Source organism: Chrysemys picta, chromosome 7 (assembly GCF_011386835.1).
Source record: "Chrysemys picta bellii isolate R12L10 chromosome 7, ASM1138683v2, whole genome shotgun sequence".
NCBI lineage: Eukaryota > Metazoa > Chordata > Testudines > Emydidae > Chrysemys > Chrysemys picta.
This window is the reverse complement of record NC_088797.1, coordinates 118,046,469-118,069,322: the sequence shown is the minus strand read 5'-3', so window position 1 is coordinate 118,069,322 and position 22,854 is coordinate 118,046,469. Positions and strand designations below refer to the sequence as shown.

At 40.0% G+C, this 22,854-nt stretch overlaps 1 protein-coding gene across 50 annotated transcripts in view; it reads left to right on the top strand.

Moving 5' to 3' along the window:
* TCF7L2 (transcription factor 7 like 2) overlaps positions 1-20,745 on the top strand; it is a 203,609-nt gene extending 182,864 nt beyond the window's left edge. For 4 of the 50 annotated variants that reach the window (XM_042855246.2, XM_024103607.3, XM_024103606.3 and 1 more), the window contains 7 exons: positions 1,721-1,861; positions 2,885-3,044; positions 3,910-4,029; positions 10,632-10,680; positions 11,236-11,286; positions 12,425-12,497; positions 18,562-20,745. In XM_042855246.2, coding sequence (XP_042711180.1) covers positions 1,721-1,861; positions 2,885-3,044; positions 3,910-4,029; positions 10,632-10,680; positions 11,236-11,286; positions 12,425-12,497; positions 18,562-18,997 — 1,030 coding nt within the window. In that variant the 3' untranslated portion in view covers positions 18,998-20,745. Of the gene's footprint in view, positions 1-1,720; positions 1,862-2,884; positions 3,045-3,909; positions 4,030-10,631; positions 10,681-11,235; positions 11,287-12,424; positions 12,498-13,086; positions 13,160-13,978; positions 14,004-18,561 lie in introns of all 50 variants that reach the window. The other 46 variants (XM_042855248.2, XM_008166345.4, XM_005293891.4 and 43 more) reach the window with 35 other exon arrangements.
* The last annotated feature ends 2,109 nt before the right edge of the window (positions 20,746-22,854 follow it).

The window sequence follows — 22,854 nt, the reverse complement described above, 5'->3', positions numbered from 1 at the left end:
AAGTCAAGAATAATAAGCACAGTCTATTCCCTGTCCTCCTTTTCCCCTACCATCAAGGCCAAATCACCTTCCTTTTCTCCACCTCTTTCTGCCTAAGGCCTGAATTCCTTCTCCAAAGCTTTGACCACCTTTGAATTCTCCTCCCCTGTCAGTCAGATCACTCTTCCCACCTCTGCCATCAGACCCAAAACACCTCTTCTTCCTAATGATCCTGAGCTCCACAAGGTAGTAGAAAAAAGTCTGCAAAGCTGTACTGGAAGGTTATTTACCAAAGGGTTGCTCCATGTCCTTCTGTAAATGCAGTGTAAAGTATTTAGACAGTGCATTCTTAAAGAACGTATTAATATAGGGTAGAATATAAACTAAAAAATATCATGAAATCCTGTTGTCACATCTCTGATCTTTGCACAGATTCATACTTAATATAGCAGTGAGTTGTATAGATTGCTGCAATATCAACATAGATATTTAGCAGGAAAAGTCATTGTATGCACACGGTAGAAGAAAAATCCTATTCTTAGCCTATACAGTATAGCTACAGATACAGTGTACACATACCACATACATATGGAACTTTCACTGGGCCAAGATGCTCTCAGAACCCAGGCATTTACAAATAGTAAACATTGTTTAGAGAACACACAACTTTGTTTCCCAGCCCATTTTGGGGTTGGAGTTTTTGTAGAGTATAAAATTCCCCTTGGCCCAAAGGTCTAGGCCAGATTGCATCCTGTGAAATCCCATTGACTTCAGTGAGGTTGCCTGAGAGAAAGTTGTGGTCATGCTTTTTCTTATTTACTGTGAAACCTTTGTAGACCACTGAGTAATAATAAAGCTAAATACTCCTTTGAAAGCTTGTTCATTTGTTGCTGTTTTTAATAGAAATTATCTGTGAATATGCCTAAAACAGCTTTAGTGTGTATATTTTATGGCCCTGATGCTGCAGTTAGATTCAAAAAAATGGACCACTTTTCCCTATGGATCCAGCTGTAGGATCGAGGCCTTTGTCTATGTATTTGACTATGTGAATTAAAATAGATATCGTTGCTCTACATTTTTGTAATTTTAAAAAAAGTGAAGTATTTTTTTGAGGTTTTGTGTGTTTTTTACATGGGCTTAAGCCTTCCTATGTAAACCTAATGATTCAAAATTCACTTCGTTCCCTGATCTTCCCACCCTCTGGTAAAGCAGTATATCACAGAGGTTAACCAGACCCAAATAAATATATGATTTTGCTCCATCCCTAAAATGTGGCTAATGAGACATGTACAAGGATTGTCAAAAATGCATATAAATTGTGGCAGCATTAATATTTTATTTTGCTGTCAATATGCAACAAAAGATGTCGTCCTTAATTCTCAACCGGATTAGAACTATAAAAATTGGTTCACTAGTTGCCACTGGTAATTTTACAATAAAGTAGTGGACTGCTGCTTTCCTTGCAAGTGGCTGAAATTCCACTTTTCTATCCAAGTTCGTCAGTTGAACTTGCCTTTTGTTAAAGACATTAAAAATCATAATGTCTCATGTCAGTAATGATAATGAAGGGGAAGATTGGTTTTAATGACATTAGAAGAATCATTATGTTTAATTTATCACTAATTAATGCTGCTGCTTTCATATGCTTTGTCTAGCTGTCATGTGCTTGTTATGTGCTTTTTTTTTATGTGTGTACACATCCCTCCCCATTCATTCATTTTTATTCTGACGATTTACACAGCTTTCTCTCCTCTAGGTTTCCTCCACATATGGTCCCGCCACATCATAGTTTACACACGACTGGAATCCCTCATCCGGCCATAGTCACACCAACAGTCAAACAGGAATCTTCCCAGAGCGATGTTGGCTCACTCCACAGCTCGTAAGTTTTACATTCATAGTTTTATTTGTAGAACAATCTCATTGAAAGGGAGGATTTCACATGCAGTTTTTAAAATTCAGGCTTTACTTTGCTGTGATTTTATTGTAAAATATATGTGAACAGGTTTGATTGGTTTTTCTAAACGTAATTGACCATAATTTTATTGGCCATAATAATAATAACTTAATTCCTTTTAACACTCCTGAGAAGTAGGTGAGTAGCTATTAATATTGAATAGCTGGGAAAAATGGAGTATGTTAGTTAAGATGTCCAATAGTTATAGGGTCCAATAATTTTGTCTGCTTCTCTTTTAAATGCCCAGCTTGAGATACATAAACTGAGCACCCAGAGATGAAGGTACCCAAAATTAGAGGCTACTTTTGAAGAAAAAAAAGGGCGGGGAGGCATAAGTGACTTGCCAAAAGCCACAGAGGGAATTGGTGTTAGCTCTGGGATTAGAATTAAGGAGAATCGTGTTTTTCCTGCCCTGTACTCAAAACACGCCTGATACTCCCTACTCTGGACTGAGTATTTTTTCCCCATTTAATCATATAGGTGATATTTGGGGGCACGGGAATGTGTTTTATTATTGTTTGCATTGTGTTAGTGCCTAACAAACCCAGTCATGGACTGTGGTCCCATTTTGCTAGGCACAATGGCCCAGATCCTCGAAGGTATTTAGTCTCCTAATTCCCATTGATTCCAGCGTGAGGATCTGGGCCTATTTTCCTTACTTCTGTTTTCTAAAGGGATAAAAATATATCTGGCTAGGTTACCTATACACCACGTGGGTTTCTTGTAAGACTGTGGAAATGGTTCTCATGTAGCAGCCAGCTGACTCTAAAGAGCCCTGAAACCTTTAGTTTTCAGTGGCCAGTTGCAAAAGTTTCAATATAAAAAGAAGGTAGTTTTGCTGTAGAGCTGTGTTTAATAGGGTTTATGTATAGAGATTGGGGGCAATGAGTATGATGAACGTGCGAGAGTTCTCACTATGCGATTCTTTGTTTTGTCTTCATCATCCAGAAAACATCAGGACTCCAAAAAAGAAGAAGAGAAAAAGAAGCCACACATAAAGAAACCTCTTAATGCGTTCATGTTGTATATGAAGGAAATGAGAGCAAAAGTGGTAGCAGAGTGCACATTGAAAGAGAGTGCAGCCATCAATCAAATCCTTGGTCGAAGGGTAGGTAACTAATGTCACCAAAATGAGAGAGAGAAAACCATGTGCTGAAAGTCTTCAGGAAAAAAAAATCTATTGCAAAGATAGAGAGAGTGTGTTGTCTTTAGCCCGGGTATGTTTTGCTAGATTATTTTGACAAGTATATATGGTTGAAACATCTATTTCAACAGAAATCAAAATAAACCAAAATATCTTCCTGCTTGTATTTGTGTTTTGTTTTCGTGAGCATATTTTGCTATGTGGCGCCACTTGTGGGACTGAAATAATAATGAGATCTATTCTTTTTCTGCTCTTTCCGTGGTCTACGGACTTGAAATCCCAGATTTCATGTTATTTTGGCCCTAGAAATGGCTCACTGTGGTTTTGGAGGGTAATGGGGGAGGGGTGGCTGTGAAGAATATGAATACAAGGACTAGCACCCTCACAGACTGGGGAGAAAAAGGAATATGGGAATGAGTATGGGTATAATGAGGAGGGGATGCTTTTCCAAAACCAGAGGTGGTTCAGATCTTGGTCCCGTTAACAAATGATTGTGGTTTTGGCCCATCTTCAGAAAAACAAAAGGACTGAATGAATATAAATGATGAATTCAGTCTCAGCTGGGTAAACCAGAGTCGTAAATAAAATATTAACTGGCTGTGTGCCAGATTATCTATTTTTATCTGGTGTTTTTATGAAAATGGAATATATATATACACACACACACATATATATATATATATATATATATATATATATATATATATATATATATATATATATACACACACACACACACACACACACACACACAGAGAGAGAGTGTTATTGATGTACTGTATTTTAAAAAGTTGTGCCTTTGATTCTCTTTTCTCTTCCCCAACCTCAGTGGCACGCATTATCCAGAGAAGAACAAGCTAAATACTATGAGCTAGCGAGAAAGGAACGACAGCTCCATATGCAGCTTTACCCAGGCTGGTCCGCACGGGATAACTATGTAGGTGGCTATGTAGGTGGATATTTTTTTCAGTAGTAGAGTTTGTAGAAATGTATTGTTTTTCTTTAACCTGCTGAACTACGTCCACACACCCCGCACAAGCACTACTTTGAAAGGGCGTCTCAGGACCCCAATCCGGAAACAACAGCGGATGCTCCACCCGCATTGCCAAAACAATTGGGTACAATTGACAGCCCTCTGCTTGGAAGAGGCTCCCTCGCTGGGATAGCAAAGGATGTAAAAGGTTAGAATTGAGGCATGTGACTAGAGCTCTGTGAAGACATCTTGCAGGGTGTCTGCCTTCAGTATGCCAACCTCTGGAAGATGCTATTAGGCATGTGTTCATTAAAAAAAAATTCTCCCCACGATGCCTCCCCTTCGTCCCCACCAAAAATGAATCATTAGTGTCTTGTGCTTACCTGTGTGAGAGTATAGTGGAAAGTGGAAGAAAGACTTATCCTAGCTTCAGAGAAGGACTGGCAACGCGTGACGTGTTTGAAAGTCTTGCTCTCAAGTGGGGCTAACATAAATTATTCCACGCTCTACTGTTGTATATTTCACATATGTTATGCCTTACTGTGGCCATGTTTTAATATGCTTCTATTGTTTGGTCTTTTTACACAAATATCTTGAGACTGCAATTTGCAACCAACTGGTGGGATGTATTCAGGTTGATTTTTATTTATTTTCCCATTTGAGAAAGTCTGTTCACAGCATATGCTACTGTTGTTAGCTGTCTGGTTCCCAACTTAGTCCCCAGTCCTGCAAACACTCGTACTATTGAGTGTAGTGCTCTCCTCCATGAGAATTAAGCACTATGTCTGGTGTAAGTGTTTACTGAATTGAGTCCATAAATTCTTAACAGATTGGTAGCTTTATAATCCTGGGGCTTGGTAGAAGCTTTAAAACCTCCGAACACAAGAATGTAGTAATGCCCCTTCTTCCTATATTTGGGAAGTATTAACAGGTTTAGAAATCCTTGCATGTAAATATCAGAATGAAAACGATAATCATTACAGCAACAAGTTTTTGTTTAAAGAGATGTTACACAGGAATATGGTTACCAGATCTCTCTGTTTTAACATGGTTTTACCATAGTACAGAATGAGCATCATTAGAACACCTATGATGTCGTTTCTAGTGATTTGATTAAATGGACTGAAATCTCTGATTACAACATATTTAACAGACCAGGCATGTTGATCACATGTTAATAATAATAAAATTTGACAGGTGTGCTGGTATTTTGCAGGCGAATGTACTTTGTCTGAGTATCAAATAGATGGTAACCACATTTCTCTAGGTAGTTTGATGAATACAGAAGTGGTCTGTAGCAAGCACATCCCATATTTTTCTTTTGAACCATTCCTCCGCAGTTCGACTACTTTTTTCCTTTCCCAGTGAAAGGCTATCAGTAGTCTAGCATCTACGAGCAGATGAGAGATTAATTCCTCATTTTCTTTTGTGTGGCTATTTCCACTGGGAAGCCCCAGGAGGATTACCAAAGGCTCATTTGGTAATGCGCTTTGTGATAGTACAATCCCAGTTCTCCCTAATGATTGATATGTCCACCATATATGCATAAATCTCCTCTTTCAAACTTAAGGCCCAATCCTGCAAACACTTACTTACTATTGAATGTCATGCTTTCCTCTACATCTGGTGGTAGTGTTTACAGGACTGAGCCCAAAAATTCTTGTATGCAGTATAACTGTAGCCGTGTTAGTCCCCGGATATTAGAGAGAGAAAGCCGGGGAGGTAATATCTTTTATTGAACCAACTTCTGTTGGTGAGAGAGACAAGCTTTTGAGACACCCAGAGTTCTTTTTCAGATCTGTGTGTATAAAAGATATTCCCTCCTCCCAAAATTTGTAGCTGTCACAACCACGTGGCTCGGAAGAAGCTTTAAAATCTCCTTACCCAATAATGTAGTTATGATTTTTGAAAACATCCAAGGCCATGATCCCGGAATATGACTCTGGTGGAGTCACATTGCCTTCAGTGGTGTATTTCCTTGCAGAACTCACTGAAGATTTGGTGGCCAAGCTTGTAAAACTGATGTCAATTGCATTTAGTAAACTTTTGTTTGCTTGTTTTTGCTGCTGTCTCCTTTGTGTCTAATCGGTTCCTAGGATAGCCAGAAACATTGCTCTGCCATGAGTCATTTAAACTGCACACTTTGTGTATAGCTACATATACCTGTATGTGCAGGTGCACTCAGGTGTGTACAGAACAGGATAGACAGTTCACCGTCTGCAACACAGTATAAGGTAGCAGTTGTTGCTATAGAATGCCAAATATCTCTGTGCTGGAATAATGTTATATTACCATTTAAATAACTATATCTGCCATCTGTGGCATCAAAATCCTCTCATCTCCTCCCTTGCAATCGCCTTTATTCTCCAGCTCTTCCTCTCCTTTCTTCCTTATCTTTCCATGCTCCCTGGACATAAAACAATACTTGTGCATCCTCTTTAGAGGGGGAGGAGAGGAGAGGTGTTTTCTTAGGATCCAGAGGTAGTTCATTCCAGCTCCTCCACCAAAAACACATTCTCTTTGGTAAGGACTGGACTGAGACCATCAGACCATAGGGCTGAGTAGTTCTTGGTACTGTGCAGTCTGATTTCCTCTTGGGAGTTCAATAAGGAGTAGAGGTAGGACCTGCCGTATGCTTAAAAGAGGTTTCAAGGAACGTTCATTCTGCTTTAGTGACTGTCGCTGACAGATGGGCATGTACAGTGTCTTAAATGTTTAGGACCTTTACATTTGTCCTCAGCATGTGAGCACTGAGAAACCCTTTCTTCTCAAGCTAAAAAGGACAGGATGAGAAAGCTGATGCTTTCCCAGCGGCTTGATGCTGTGTCCCCCTCTGACCTTCAGGGGGAACCTTGCTTCAGTAGGAGAGCTCAATAGCCTTGCATCACACAGACACATCATCTACAGGGTTTGGGTTTTTTTCTCTCTCTCTCGCTCTCTCTCCTTCACTCCATTTAGAGTTCTTGGAGTTTTCCTCCCCCCTCAGACTTTCTTTGGACAACAGGCCTTCCAGAGATCTAGAAGAGAGGCATGATGGGGGTGCTAAAGCTTGTTAAATTGTACCCCATCGTCAGCAATTTCACATCAAGCATTGAAGCTTAGATACACATAGCCTGTCTCTTCAGAGATGCAAGCAGCACATTCTAGCAACTGCAGATTTCAGCCTCCTCTTCAATTCAGGCGGATTTGGGGAATGCCTTGTCAGTGTCTCATCAGTGTCAGAAGGCACATTCAGTCTTCCACAAACTGATATGAGAAACCGTACCTCCTGTAGGCCTCAATAGAATCTATGGAGCTACTTTACCTCAGGTACGTGGGATTCAGTGTTAGCAGGACTCCTTCGTTTCTTCGGCACCCGGAAAGGATGTGGGGGAAGTTTCTGCAGATCCTTGTCGGACAAAGCCTGTTTGTAAGTGGATTTTGAACCATCAAAGCTAGAGGTGCTGATCTAGAGTAACTTGGTAAACGGGGGCTCTAATGGGTAAACTTCCAACAAAGGGGTGGGATTTATCACACAACTCTGGTGGGAAGTGGTGCGAATTTATGCTACCTTTGAAAGCGAGTTCCTATGCTACTCCTTTGGGTGCTGACTGGGTCCAGCAACATTACCTTTGCTATTAACAGGAGAATCAGTATAAGAAGGTCCATTAGGCAGGTGGACTTAGTTCTGGAGAGAGAAAGAGAACCCGCCAAAATAGACAGCAAGTGTTTTATATCCAGATCTAGATCTCTTGTATCCAGAGCACTTGCGTAGTGTAGGGATGGAAAAATCCTTGAACCTTGCCATCTCCATTTGAGTAGAGTAATGAGGCAAAGGAGAGAAATGTGTCGGCTGTGAGGCACCTTAAGAACTGCCATCTTTGTGATTTAAATGTATTATCAAATATCTTCTCATGGTTCAGAAATTTGGAATTAAATGATTTTCCCTCTTCCTTTAAGAGACTGTGAAGGGACTCTGTTGGCATCTTTCTCCAGTGTTTATTAGGGTGGAACAGAGTTTCCCAAGCTCATGTTGATAAGGGACCAAAAATATCCTTGGCAAAAACATACTCATCAGCCATTTTTAATTATAGCTCTTTGATACCTGGCTTGAAGGCTTGGTACAGTTAGTATGAGGTCAGGTGGCTCAGAATTCACTCCCTCTTCTTAGTGTGTTTACCAGCAAAGAAGGTCTGATAGTGCTCTGATTTCTCAAATTGGAAAAAAAACCTTGAATTCTCTCTGAAACATACTGCAAAAATTAAATAAATCTCCTGTGGGGGCCTTTTCAGTCTGTTAACCTATCCAGGTTCCTCTTGAGATAAGAATCGCAGATGTACAGGCCTGGGTCAGTAGTCTGATTTCAGTTACAATGTTGTAAATCTGGAGCTACTCCACTGAGGGTACGTCTACACTCCGGGTCCGGCAGCAGGCAATCGATGTTCTGGGATCGATTTTTCGCGTCTGGTCTATACGCGATAAATCGATCCTGGATCGATCCCGGAAGTGCTCGCCGTTGACGCCGGCATCGACGGGGGAGCCTCCCTGCCGCGTCTGGACCCGCGGTAAGTTCGGACTAAGGTACTTCGAATTCAGCTACGTTATTAACGTAGCTGAATTTGCGTACCTTAGTCCGAAGTGGGGGGTTAGTGTGGACCAGGCCTGAGTGAAGTTACTCTGAATTTACATCTGTGTAAATGAAAGTTGAGTTTGAGCCCTGTTTTTGAATGTGATGTATTGCCTCCGGACTGCTTAGAAAGGTATCGCCTCTCTGTTCCCAAAGTCTTTAGGTGTAGTGACTGGAATGGCACCAGTAGTCCTCTGTTAAAGAGATGGCCCCTGCAGTTTTACCTAAACTATACCAAAGTATAGCCAACGATAGCAACCCCCCTCTGAAAATCACCTGAGATGTGACTGAGATAATTCCCCAATAGCAGTTACTTGGCCACAGAATTAAAAGCATATCCATTAAAACTGCCTGCCTACATAGCCTTCCTTCTATCAGCAAAAGGTTCTCCCAAACAAGACTGTACTTGTCACATCCAAGAGAGCAGGGTGGCAGTTTACTATCAGACCAGGCAAGGAAAGACAAGTTCGGAGGCCCTTTGCCAGGAGCCCTACAGGATTTTAAACTCCAGCTTCAAAAGAAAATTCACATTTTTGCTTCTTACAAGTAGAGCATAAACATCTTAGAGGAGATGCTGAGCTAAAGCCCAAAATTAACCACTTAGATGGGCACCAGACCAAGTTACTGAAGAGAAGCCGTCCCATGTCTAGGAGAACTTTCTGTCCTCCCCTTAGATGTAGCCAGGCCTTCAGAAGCACTGCAAGGTTCCTACTTTGAGAACATAAAGCTTGTTTCCTCTTGGCCACAAGAGACTTCTGGCCTTAGTGATTCCCTTGTGCCTTTTCACCAACTCCTCTTACTCCCACTTCTTCCAAAGGCAGAGATCACTGTGCTGCTTCTAGACAACTTTGCTGACCTAGAAATCATTGCTTGGGTATCCAGAGACCCATGAAAATGAAAGAATACTATTCCCCTTGCTCCAGCCTTGAGAATCTTCAAAGTCTTTGTATTGCTCTTCAAGCTGTATCGCTCAGTGCTGAGGGATACATAGGGAAGGAAAGGTTACTTACTAGAGAAGGGATCCTTTTTTCTTCTTCTGGACCATAGTCAGCCTTTACAACCCTCCCCTTGTCAAAATAGTAATTAGGTTTCCACAAGAGTCACAGTAGCCTTGTGGTCATGGCCTGTCCCATGCTGTTTGAGGTGAGTATAAGAAGAGCAAAAAACCCCAACCACCACCCACCTCATCCTCTTGGATTTTGACAGCACACGGCAAGTTACTTATTGGAAAGTACTGTTTGGGAAAGGACCTACGGTTAGTAAAAGCCTACAGTTCCTTGGTTTTTCCATGGGGCAGAATCTGTAGAATGTCTTAGATAAAGCATATGTTTGATTTTATTTTCCCCTCGACTACAGTTGCTGGGGTTTTCTGTCAATTCCTAAACCGGCACTCCTGCATGTTAGCTTTTCCATGTCAATAAGGCTTCCTTGTCTATTTTAATAGTCACTTTTTGCAATAGAGGAGCCCTCAGTGTCCAAGTCTGAGTGTTCTCTCTCTCCATTGTTCTCAACATGGACATGTACCAGTGAGCACCTTGAGGATACCACTCTACAAGGTTTTGGTCCATACCAGGCATCGGGGATGTCTGGCAGAGGGAAGTGAGGTGTCAGATTTATTAACTCGTGCTGACATAATAAGTTGCCCCTTCTAGACCTCATTCCCTCGCTCGGCCACTTACAGTGCTTTGTGGACGCTGCCTTCACACTTCAGGCTCTGGTGAAGCTGCTTTACAACTAGAATAAAGGGCTAAGAACAAGGTAAGCAGGCAGACCTGGACACTTGGCTCTGTCATTTCCCTAGCTTCCCTGAGATGAGCAAGAGCCACAAGTGCGCTCCTTCGCTCAGTCTGCCGTGCAGTGATTCATAGCCCTGTTGGGTGAGCTTTCAGGACAGTCCTCCCTCGTGTCGCTCTGCCTTGTCTTACAAAAAGGGTTCTTACAAATCCTTTCTATTTGTGTATGTTGCATGCAGGGAAAGAAGAAGAAGAGGAAAAGGGACAAGCAGCCAGGAGAGACCAATGGTAAGTAAAATAAGTCAATATACCTTGCTTAGTGGAACAGTGGAGTATCCAACCTTCTGTTCCTAGGTTTTGGGGAGGGGGGGAGGAATGGGCTTCTCCTGGCCTCTTTGGCATCTAATCCCTATTGTAGTCAGCCTTTTATTTTTGTTTAATGCATTTTAATTAATTGCCTATTACTGCCCTTCTAAAACTAGTAACCAAATCACTGCATGTAAAGCATTTTGTGAAATTAGTTGACTTTGTTCTTAATAATTACAAAGCCATTAACTTCAGAAGCAGAGTTGTAATGCCTATGCCATTGTTATAAAATTGTGCGCTTATTTTGTGCGTGTGTGTGTGCGTGCGTGCGCGTATGCGTTTGGTATTAATTTGGGCTGTACCTGTGTGTTCTGATGCATGCCTTACAGTGGTAAATCGCGCCCATTTTAAATTAAGGAGGTTTGCCATTCTCTGTAGGCAATTAGAAATACTGCATAGGCAATCTCATAGACAATTTTGCAGAAGCCCTGATTAAATTTTTTTGAAGCCTTTGTATAATTTGTTCTTTTTTTTCAGAACACAGCGAATGTTTCCTAAATCCTTGCCTTTCACTTCCTCCGATTACAGGTGCTAATGTCATTTTGAGTCATTTTGAATAGTTTATAAACTGCTTTTTAATTTTTTTCCTGCCATTATAGATTTTAACATTAAACACTTGTGACATTAAATGGGGAAAAAAATCCACACGTTTTTACAGTATATATCTATATAATATGTTTGGTAGTATTTTTTTTAATTTTGTTTTTGTTCTTTTATTTTTTTTTTGTTACATTGCTATTCAATAATAATACAGTAAAAAATAACTCAGAGTTGTACTAACTGTGCAAATTGAATATGCAGTATTTCTTTAAAGAGACTGATAAAGAATAGAAGGAAATCAGTAATGAACCTCCTTAATCTAATGGCATTTTTCACGGCTCCCACTAAGTCTTCTCACATCAGCATGCCTACGCAGTATGGTTTTTTTTTATTTTTGTTTTTTTAATTTCGTTTGTTTTTGGTTTGTTTGGTTATTTATTTATTTTGCCTTTCTGTTCAAGACTATCCATCACAATTCACTAGCTTGACTAACTCGGCGCATTTCCCCACGCTTTACATTTATTTTCTGGCTGATGCTAACATGCCCATTCTGCAGTCTGCTTCTTCTTATCCATTCTTTTTTTTTTTTTTTTTTCTTCTTTTCTTTTTTTTTTGGAAAAAATTATTAAAAAACTAAAATTAAAAAAATGAATGTTATTCTAAAAGCTGCATTATCCCAATAGATCCATTTTTTCCTTTTCTCTTTTTTTTGTGTTTGTCTGAGTTGAAGAAAAAAGCATGTTCAAGAGCTAACCTCCATACTTAGCTTCTTTTTTCTTCCTTCCCCTGTCCCCCCCCAAAAGAGAAGAAAATATGCCAAAAAACATCATTTTAAACAAACCGCAGTCACTTCCCTCCGTTGTTTAAATGAGAAGAGACAGTCCTTTACAAAGGGATACTGCAGCTTTAATTGCAACAGCTAATTTCAAGAGTTGAATAAGAATGTGATTATCACGATTTTTTTTAACTTTTAAATCGAACGTCGATATTTTGCGATTAATAATGAGGTCATTGATTTTTATTCCCTTTTTTATTTTTATTTTTTTTTTATTTTTCTCTTTCTCTTTTTTTTCCCCTTTTCTCTCTCTCTCCTTTTTCTGCTCGCTTCTTTCTTGAACTCATTCAGACCTGAGCGCTCCTAAGAAATGCCGAGCGCGCTTTGGCCTTGATCAACAGAATAACTGGTGCGGCCCCTGCAGGTGTGTATAGTTTTCCCAGACTCGCTATGGCTGGTTTGCAGCTGGTTTATTTGGTACTTTCCCCCTTTTTTCCTGCCTTGTTGCTTTGTAGCTCTGTGTTGTGATCTAGAAGACACAAGGGAGTGGGACGCTGCCGTGAATTATCGTCTCTCTGAAAGGGTTTTGCCTTTTTTTTCCCTCCCTCTTTCCTTGCTGCTGCTAACCAAAAACCCACTGTAAAACAGCATCAGCCTCAGCGTATCTGATCCGTGACTGCAAACACAATCCCGCCCTCCCAACCTTCTCTCAAGGAATGTTGCATACTCCGAACATATCCAAGGCCCTTTGATAATGCAAACATTGAACGTGTTACAGACAGTGGGCTAAGTGAAGCAAATGCACAACAGTGTAACCATTTTAGGGTTTTTTTGTTTGTTTGCTTTGGCTCGTTGTGGAAGCCCTCTTTCTTTCATACCCTTGGTATGAGGGGAGATTACCAAATAAAACTGCCATGATTAAAGAGAAACGTAGCTGTAGCTAAGATTTCACGTCCAAATGAGCTCTATCCACCATTGTGTTTGTATTTTTTGTGTTTACCTTATGCTAACAGATGCAAATACTCCAAAGAAGTGTCGGGCATTGTTCGGGCTTGACCGACAGAGTTTATGGTGCAAACCATGCAGGTATACTACCCAATTAGGCCTTTGGGGAAATAAAAGCATTCTGTCCTCTCAGTGCATTTGTGTGATTTATTTTTTTTAACCTTTTACCCACCCCTCCCACCTTTTCTCTCCCACAGCATCAAATGCTAATAATCTTTGATTCTCAAAATTTAATTGCTAAATTCTCTTGCTAATTTAATACCATTTCTTCTCTTTCTTTACCAATAACCTTTCCCTGGTGGTAGAACTGGGAACAAGCAAACCCTGAGGTACATAAAACTGGCACTGTCCAGACGGTCAGCAAAATGAATGCTTAGGTGGACATTTACACTGCATTTGTGTGTGTGTGTGTCCACTGTCTCCAAAGGGTTAAAAGATTCTGTGATCTGCAGCACTGACGTTTTCATCACAATTATATATAAATACAAGCCAGTGTTTACAGCTTATATTGTACTCATGCTGTTAGCCTATTTGCAAAATTTAAAAATGTATATATCGATCCTGAAAATATTGATGTAACATATCTATATTTTCTAACACCATTTTTCTGAAATTCTTGAAAGTGTAACCCAGCAAAGTGAGCTGTAAACACATGAGCTCTAGAGAAAACTAATTGCAGCTTTGGTAGGTCAGTTTTCAGGAAGTAAAAGGCACCTAGCAACCCAAATTTCGACAGTCCATGTTCTACTGCAGGGTTATACCAAATCTGTAGTTCCATGGATAACTCAGAAGGTACTTGTTTCTTGGTGGAGGGATACCAACTACTTCTATTTCTCAATTCCCTTTCCATAATGACCGCGTTTGGTTAAATTTGTTGTTTCTTTGTTCTGATACAAGCAGTCTTTGAATATGGAATATTATGATGGTAGGTATTTCAACCAAAACCACACTCTGTATGTAGTGCTACCTCTCTCACCTTTCCCGCTTATTCATGCCCTTGCCATGTGCTTCATCTCATTTAGAAGATAGACTAGATGTTCATATATTATGTGCATGCACACACTCCTTTTGTTTTCCTCGATGCCAAGCACAAACATGGATTGACAATGTACTGTGTGTCTAACCATTAAGCTAAGCGAAGGCTCATAAAATGTCTTTAAAAGATTACATTCTTCCCCATTTGGTGAATTATAAGTTCCATTAGAAGCATGCTCAGTACTGTGAGTTGTGTGTGAAGTGCAAAGACAATCATGTTAAATGTCAATGTCAATACATACGTTCAATACCTTTTGAAAATAGCAATTTAAAATGCTTTAAAAGGGGGGGAGGGAATCCAATCTAGAGGCGTTGGATAACCACTTACACTGTGAAGAAGTAGAAGACTTGAATCTGATGTAGCTAAAGACACTTATAATGTGTTTAATTAAACTTATACCGTGATTAATTTAGTATACAGTGTCAATAGATACTTATGTAGTCTATAGATAATGTATTTGATATGTGTCAAACTTTGTATGCTGAGTGATTATAAGAACTAGCTCTACATCATGTTTGTCATTTATCATTCTCTGTCCACTTATGTCAACATCATACTATTAAAGCTGCATTTTATCATTAAAGGGGCTTTTCATTTGAGCTATAGGATTGTCAGTTTGGCAGTGCATTAGTTGTCTATGATGAGAAATAAGCCCTTTCTTGTCTTAGTTTTTTGCCTTAGATTATTTCAATTTTATTCAAAAATATTTGCTGCAGGTCAGCCTTTATTATAAGCATTGACTGGGACAACATCTTTTAATGACATAGCTCATAGCTTTATGTTTATTGACTCTCTTTTATTTTGCATGTATTGTGGCATTTTCTCATTAGGCAGAATATAGGTCACTGCATTTCTTGTTCTGGTGCTAACCATTGTAGCTTCTTGTTTATAGACTGTTAGTTTTCTGTAGTGGATCTTTGAGCGAGAGGCTATAAGATACGCAGTTTGATAATGGGGCAGAAACTGAGATATCTTTAGTCATATTAGGTGGAACTCAGCAAACCCTTGTCATTATCCATGGCAATCCATCCTTTCATTTCTAGTAACAGCAATGTTATTAGTTTTCAAGATGCTGTTTTAGGGCCAATTTCACTTCAGGTATAAAAGAGCACGCTATGTTGACTCCCAATAACAATATTTATATAGCTCTTCACATTTTCAAAACGTTGCATGTACTCTATTCCTCACAATATACTCGTGAGATGGTAAATAGTGATATTATCCCCAATTTATAGACAGGGAAACAAAGGAAACACTACAAGTTTACATCAGAGAAGGGATTAGAACTCAAGACCAAGCTCCGTGTTCTTTCCCTCAAGCCACAATTACTCCCTTGAGTAAAGTTGTGCCCATTTACATCTGTGGTGAATTTGGCACTTTATCTTTTGTTTGTAATTAGTTATTGGGTGTTATGTGCTGCACAAATATACACAAAAAATACACGGTTGTGGCCCAAAGAGCCAGTTCAACATGGAAAAACTAATTGAAGCCACACATAATATACCGGGGAAGCTGACGTTAGAGCAAGGTCTCCCTTTAAACAGGAAGAGTTTTGTAAATGGGTTTGTAGACTAGCAGCTTTCACTTTAATAGTAAGAATTGAACATTTAATAGAAGTAGGGAGAAACATAATGCTTAAAATACTGAAAATGAAAGGCATTTGGTTTAATTATTCTGGGGCAGAATTTGACTTTAGAAAGGGTATTAACATCTAAGCCAAGAAGACCTTTCACATCTGTGGTGCCCTGACCATATTCTGCTTTGCCATGAGATGCTCTGGCTCTTACTCTCAACCACAGGCCAAAAAGTCAAGCTAGTATTAAAAAAAAGCCCAGCGTTGATCAGACAGAATATGAGAGTATTGGACCCAAGTCAGCAATGGTTTGATAATAAGCAACGCCAGCACCTCATAAGAGCTGATATGAGTAAGGCGAGCAGAATTTGAATCCTCCAAAATGTGGCATCATGCCCAATGTCCAGCTGCGGTACAAAAAAGCCTGGGTTTGAATTGTGGATACGATAGCATTGTACAATTTCAATTTAGAAACCGAGTAATGTGGAACTAGGAGGGGTATTTTGCGGGGGGGGAGGGTGGAGGGAAATGTCAGAACTAATCCATACCAGTTAATGCAGTTACTCTTAACACCACAGGTTTCCAATGTTATTTGATAGAGGAATTTAGCATGGTTCTGTTTTGAGCCCACCAAATTGCTCTTTCCATCTTTTAACTTTGCCCTAATAAAGCATGGTTTGCTGCCTGACATCTTAACTTTTTTTCTTCTCTTGTTCTTTTTCTCTCTCTCTTCCCGCCTCCCCCCCCCTTTTTATGTGTGTGGGTGTGTGTCTTTCTTTTACATTTTTAAGTGCATGAATGTCTTTTTTAGCATGTATTGATCTGCAGGCTAACGTGGTTAAAACTGTCATAGCCCTAACCATTTACCTTTCTGTGTGGAACTTTGAGCAGAACCTCAGTCTGTTGTCTGTCTGACTCTGGGAAAGGAGTGTTATGACATAGAAATCTGCCAACCCCCTCTTTGAAGTAGATGTGAGGTGGGGTACAGTACCAGACGCTATCTTTTTCCATGACCCAGAAGATCAGATACAGCTCTTAGGCCTAGTCTTCACTTACCTGCTGGTCCGGCGGCACGCCATCGATGTTCTGGGATCGATTTATCGCGTCTGGTTAAGACGCGATAAATCGATCCCGGAAGTGCTCACAGTCGGCGCCGGTACTCCAGCTCGCCGAGAGGAGTACGCGGCATCGACGGGGGGAGACTTCCTGCCGCGTCTGGACCGCGGTAAGTTCGGACTAAGGTACTTCGAATTCAGCTACGTTATTAACGTAGCTGAATTTGCGTACCTTAGTCCGATTTGGGGACTTAGTGGGGACCAGGCCTTAGTAAAAAAAAAGATTAGCACCAAAGAGAAATCAGGGGAGATAGCTTATTTTTCCCACCTGGATTGACACAACAAAATACCCATTGGGCCAGATCCACTGTTGATACAAGAGAGTGCAAATCCATTTACTTGAATGGACTTGCTTAGATCTGGGGGAGAATTCACCCACTGACATTGAGATTCCATGCATGATAAGTTGGGAAACAAACCCTTAGTTCTGTTCACCTCCTTTTGCCATTCATTGCCGAGTCGCTTAACTGTTCTGGCGTATCCAGTGGAATTAGTTTGAAATGCAGTCTTTCGTTTCTTTTCTTTTTTGTAAAGCTCAGCTGACTTTATCTGAGAGTTTGATGAACTTGGTGTGATACCGGTTTTAGCACTTTCCGTAGAAAAACTCTGTTTGTTTGTGTGGCTTGACTTTCAGAGTCACTTTGGCCACTAAATTTTGGTCTGTGAGATGCTTTAGTGGTGTGCCTAATCCTTTTTTGTCCTGTGTATATCTGGCAAGAGAAGCATTCTGAAACTGTCCTCTTTCGTTTGTGGCTCCAAAATGGGTGGTGAGGGGGCGGGGGGAGAAAAAAGGAGAAATTATTTTTGTTGGCTTGGTGGTTTTTTTCGGTCAGCATTTCTTGTGAGACTCCCATAATTCCTGGTGTGAACTGAGTTCTATGTTGCTCCTCATCTTTTTACCTGTTGTTGTGCTGTTCACTTACTGAGATTGAATCCTGCTTTGAATTTACATGAATGGCCTCTCAAAGGAATATTCCCCAAAATACATAAAAACAACCCAGAATATCTACTCCTTCCCGGCAAAACAAACAAAACAGAAAAATAATTTTAAGCCACAACCTGCAGGCCATACAACCAGTTATTCTTGTTATTTTGAATCATTTTCTGTTTATCTTGTTCTTCTTCTGTTGTTTTTTTTTTTTATTATTGTTTTGTTTTTATTTCCCTTCCTTTTGTTCTTCCTATTACATTTCCTTTCTGTCTGACTCTGGATTTGGTGTGGTTTTTAACAGAAACAAACGCATGAGCGGTAGTCCGCAGCTACTGCTGCCTCGGAAAGGTGGTGTATCTCTAAGCCTTTAAATCAGCCACTTAAAAGCAGCCTTCGGGTGCATGGTGCTACATACAGTCAGCTTTTTAAAGTTTGATACAGGCCTACGTGGATAAATTATTAGCTCTCTCAAGTTTTTAGTTGATCAGGATTAAATTTTTGTAGGGAGAATTGACCTTTTTAGGAAAACAAGTTTATAGAGTAGTATATTGGGCTAGAAGAACGTGAATCTGAACCTTGTTAATAAATAGCCTGAACAGGAGAACAGAGAGAGAATCTGTATCGTCTCCAAGTCTGGTAGCAGAAAGTCCAATTCCTTAGAGGATTTCGTAGCTTATACACACCCAGCAACACTTTAAGCACCGTGCAGGCTCTGGGTGAAACCTGTTCAGAGCTTAGGGTAGTTTATTGATGGCTCGTTGCTTTAGATACCTTTCTCCATTAGCGTCTTTGCCCTTTATTCACAGATAACTCTCTCCCTGTTTCTAGGAGAAAAAAAAAGTGCGTTCGCTACATACAAGGTGAAGGCAGCTGCATCAGCCCACCCTCTTCAGATGGAAGCTTACTAGACTCTCCTCCTTCTTCTCCCAACATGCTAGCCTCCCCCACAAGAGACTCAAAACCACAGACTGAACAAACACAACCTCTCTCGCTCACATTGAAACCCGACCCGCTGGCACACCTCTCCATGATGCCGCCACCGTCCTCCTTAGTCCTGACCGAAAGCTCTGCTAGCAAGCCCAGCGCCCTGTCTGCTACTAATGGTCAGAATGGGCCATTGGATCATCCGCCTGCCACTTTACAGCCGTCAGCAGCACCATCCTCATCGTTAGCACAACCTTCGACATCCTCCTTGCATTCCCGTAATTCTTTGGCTGGGACGCAGCCCCAGCCGCTGTCACTTGTAACCAAGTCTTTAGAATAGCTTTAGCCTCTTTAGCCCTTGCTTTTTTAAAAATTGTGTTGGGGTTTTTTTGTTTTTGTTTTGTTTTATTTTTTAATTTGTGCCATATGGCTACATTAGTTGATGTTTATCGAGTTCATTGGTCAATATTTGACCCATTGTTATTTCAATTTCTCCTTTTAAATATGTAGATGAGAAAAAGCCTCATGATTCTGCCAAAATTTTTATCAACAGCTGTTTAAAGTCTTTGTAGCGTTTAAAAAAATATATATATATACATAACTGTTATGTAGTTCCGATAGCTTAGTTTTAAAGACTGATTTTAAAAATTAAAAAAAGAAAAAAAGAAGCAATTTTGAAACAGCCCTTGCAGAAGGTGTTGGTTCTTTATTATTTGTATTAAATACGAGCTTGCGAACCAATCATTTTACATCTGGTTTTTAAACCTTTAAGGGCACAACGAATGCAGTGCCGCTACTTTTTTTTTTTCTTCCTCGTGTGAAACAACTTTTATTGTGATGTTACTTGTTATTGTTTAAATGTACAGAAACAAAAGGGTTAAAATGTGTTAAAAAACCTTGTTCCATGGTGTTGTTCTTTTTGGGGGAGGGAATGCTACTCAACAATTAAAAGTATCACAACGCTATTGGACCAGTAGTATTTATTGCTTTAGAGATTGCTTGTTGTATCTGTATGTTGTCCATTTTTAAATATGTTTTTTCCCTTTTTTTTCCTTGAAACATTGTATAAAGTTTTTTTCCTTAGTGTAAGCATCTTATATATAACAACTCATTTGTACAAGGTTTTTAAGTTTATATATAAATGTGTATATATATATTTTTTCGGAGGTGGGGGGTTTTGTTTTGATTTTTTTTCCTGTATGACACACAGTTGCCACCAAATGGACATTTGCAGATGCATTTTAAAGGATCAATAGTGTAAAAATAAATAAATGAAAAACAAAAATCGCTTTAAAAGCCATTACACATACAAAAAGACTTGAAAAATTAGCAAGGGACTTTTTAGCAACGCTGTTTGAAAAATAGCAACGTCCAAGTGTCTCTCATTCAGAACTGCAATTGAATCCCCTGCGACATTAGAACTGTAGACCGTGTGCAAAACTTTTATGTGCCAAAATTCTCAGTGACTTAACTTTCTCCCAACGACTTTATTTTTTTTAAATGCTGTAATTTTTTTGTTCATCATGTTTTGCTGTGATGTTACATAGGTAGATATGTATGTAGTTTTAATGTCACCTATAACAGACGTGTTTGGTAGCAGATTGTCCGGAAAGCATTTAAAACGAAGAGGTATAAACCCTTAAGGGCCAAATTCTGTATATTAGATTACTCATAAAAGGAAAATCAGACTGCCACTTTTATGTACACTTACTACATACAGGTAGGTAGCAAACTTAAAACAAACAAAAAAAACCTAGGCATGTTGATGTTGCAAAAAAAAAAAAAAAAACCGCTGTATAAAGCTGAAAAATTGTTCATCTGTTCATTCAGTGCCATTGTAGTTGACATGAAGCGATTGTAAAACTGTCTCCGATTTTTCTCTGGTTTATTAAGATGCTAACTATAACATTTTTTGTGAATACTTTGAATGTTTCCTAACAGTTGTGATGTTACTGTTCCGTTTTATGCTCTTATTCCGATTTTCATTTTTAATGGTTTGGAAGCCATTTTTGTAATGAATAAATGTTCATGCTGTACAGTATCTGTAGCATGCAGTTCTGGATTAATAAAAGCAACTTAGTATGTGCACAGAACGACTTGTCAACTCATTTATGTGTGGATTGCATTTTATGGTGGTCAAGCAGGTTTAAAACGTGGACTCACTTTGCAGGCGTCTGATAAGAAGAGCTGGATGAAATGATTTCAAATTTTCAACAAATGACAAAAAAAATTCTGGTGTTCATGAACTTTTTGCCGATTTTCGGCCTACTCCACTCATGGGAAATATTTTCGATTTGTATAATGCCATTGTAGCGGAGTTCCTGTAATTGTTCATTTCGGTGGAGAAAGCCTTTGCCTTGCTCAGCAAACTGGTGTGTGTGGAGGGGGTGTGTTTGTGTGAAACAGCAGTGAAATCACTTTTATGTTAAGCAATTAGCTCATTGCTGGCATTATACAATGAATAAATAATAACATGAACTGAAAATAATGTTATTCTCCCATTTGATTCTGACAGCTGAAGGGAAAGATAGGTCTGATTGGTGATGCTTTAAAAGCAAACTCCATACGCTCAGCCCAGCAATCTAGTGATTCATCAGGTCAGTTTCACATCATAGGGGATGAAATTCCCCTAATTGAGACTGACGTGGTACACATGCATAAGACCATGTTCTGCTCCTTTGCACAGTGCTGACATGAACTGACACGTGATGTGTGTTTGAAAGAAAAAAGGTTTTGGTTACAATGGACATTTTGAGCACTTTGGCTGATTACTGCAATTTGGAGGGAGTAACTCCCAGGTTCTACTGTTGCTTAAAAAAAAAAAAAAAAGTAGTTTCCAGCTTGCCCCGGCATTCGCTTCTGTCAATCAAAAAACAAAAAGGACCAAAGAATATTTTCAAGAGTGCTCAATACCCCCCAGAGAAGAGCAAAGCGGGGTCCTGAGTGCTTTTGAAAATCTCACCCCTAATTCTTAAACGCTTTTCTTAAGCAATTTTCTGATAGTCCAGTGCTAAAGCAAGATTTTTTGGGGGGGGAGGAGAGGAATTTTGGTGCTCTTGTTTTAGAATCTCGTGAGAATTTGATCCCCAAATATTCCCACTGCTGATAGTGCCAGCACTGGCACAAGCTATGAATCCTGGCATTTTTACCACCATTAGTTTATCCAGGGTGAAATTACTGCCAATGCACCACTTACGTCTCTCAAAATGGGGCTCAAATAGAACTTAGATGGTCACATAGCCATTTTGCTGGCCCCCTGCCTAAGGGAGAATTGCGGCCTGTGAGAAATGGTTCTGAACTTTCTTTGTTGGGCTGAGTAATTCAGGCACAGAGCGTGGGCCCATTTCTACCAGCCTTTACTCCCAGGAGTTCTTAGACAAGTACACCCTCACTGCTATCAATGCAGCTATCCATATAAGCAAGACTTTGCAGTATATTGCCCTTGCTCGTTCAGCTGTTCTGTAGACAGGAGAATAAATGTATATGCATGTGTGTGGCTGAATATGTATTTAAATATGGCTGTTGAGGGTTTCAAAGCCGACCAGCGGATTATATTCCCCATTAAAATGTCAGTGAGAACGGTGTGGCTAAATCCCCTACTCATCTGAAATCGCTGCCATTATCCTGGCTAGAATATTATCCTGAAGAGAATTGTGAAGGTGAGACTCTTATAACATACCATTCAGTGCAATTGCATATCACTTAGCTCTTCTACAGTGCTTTTCCTCCATTGACCTCCAGGCACTATACAAAGGAAGGGGAAGTATTCTTTTATAGGTGGGGGAAACTGAGGTGCACAGTGGTGAAGTAGCCTGTCCAAGGTCACTCACAGAGCCAGGACTAGAACTTAGTGCGCTGACCCGTGCCCTAGACCTACTAGACCATGCTGCATCCATTTGCGGGTAATTTATCTGCTGACCCTGTGTGACCCAGCCTGAAGTGTGTTGGGGTGTTATCAAGAGCAAAACGAAAATCCATTAAGGCAACAGTTTAATCTGTCTCTGATTGCCTAATTGCTTTCTATGATACTTGTTCGCTAGGGAAAATATCTGTGCCCTCTTCAAAAGAAAGGAAGAACGACTTTTCTGAAGAATGCTGACCCACGCCCCCAATAAAGCCTAAATTGGAGACAAACTCAGTCTGCTGGCTAGAGAATGAGGTTGCCCTGCTTGAACAGGGCGGTGCTGGTACGAGTCT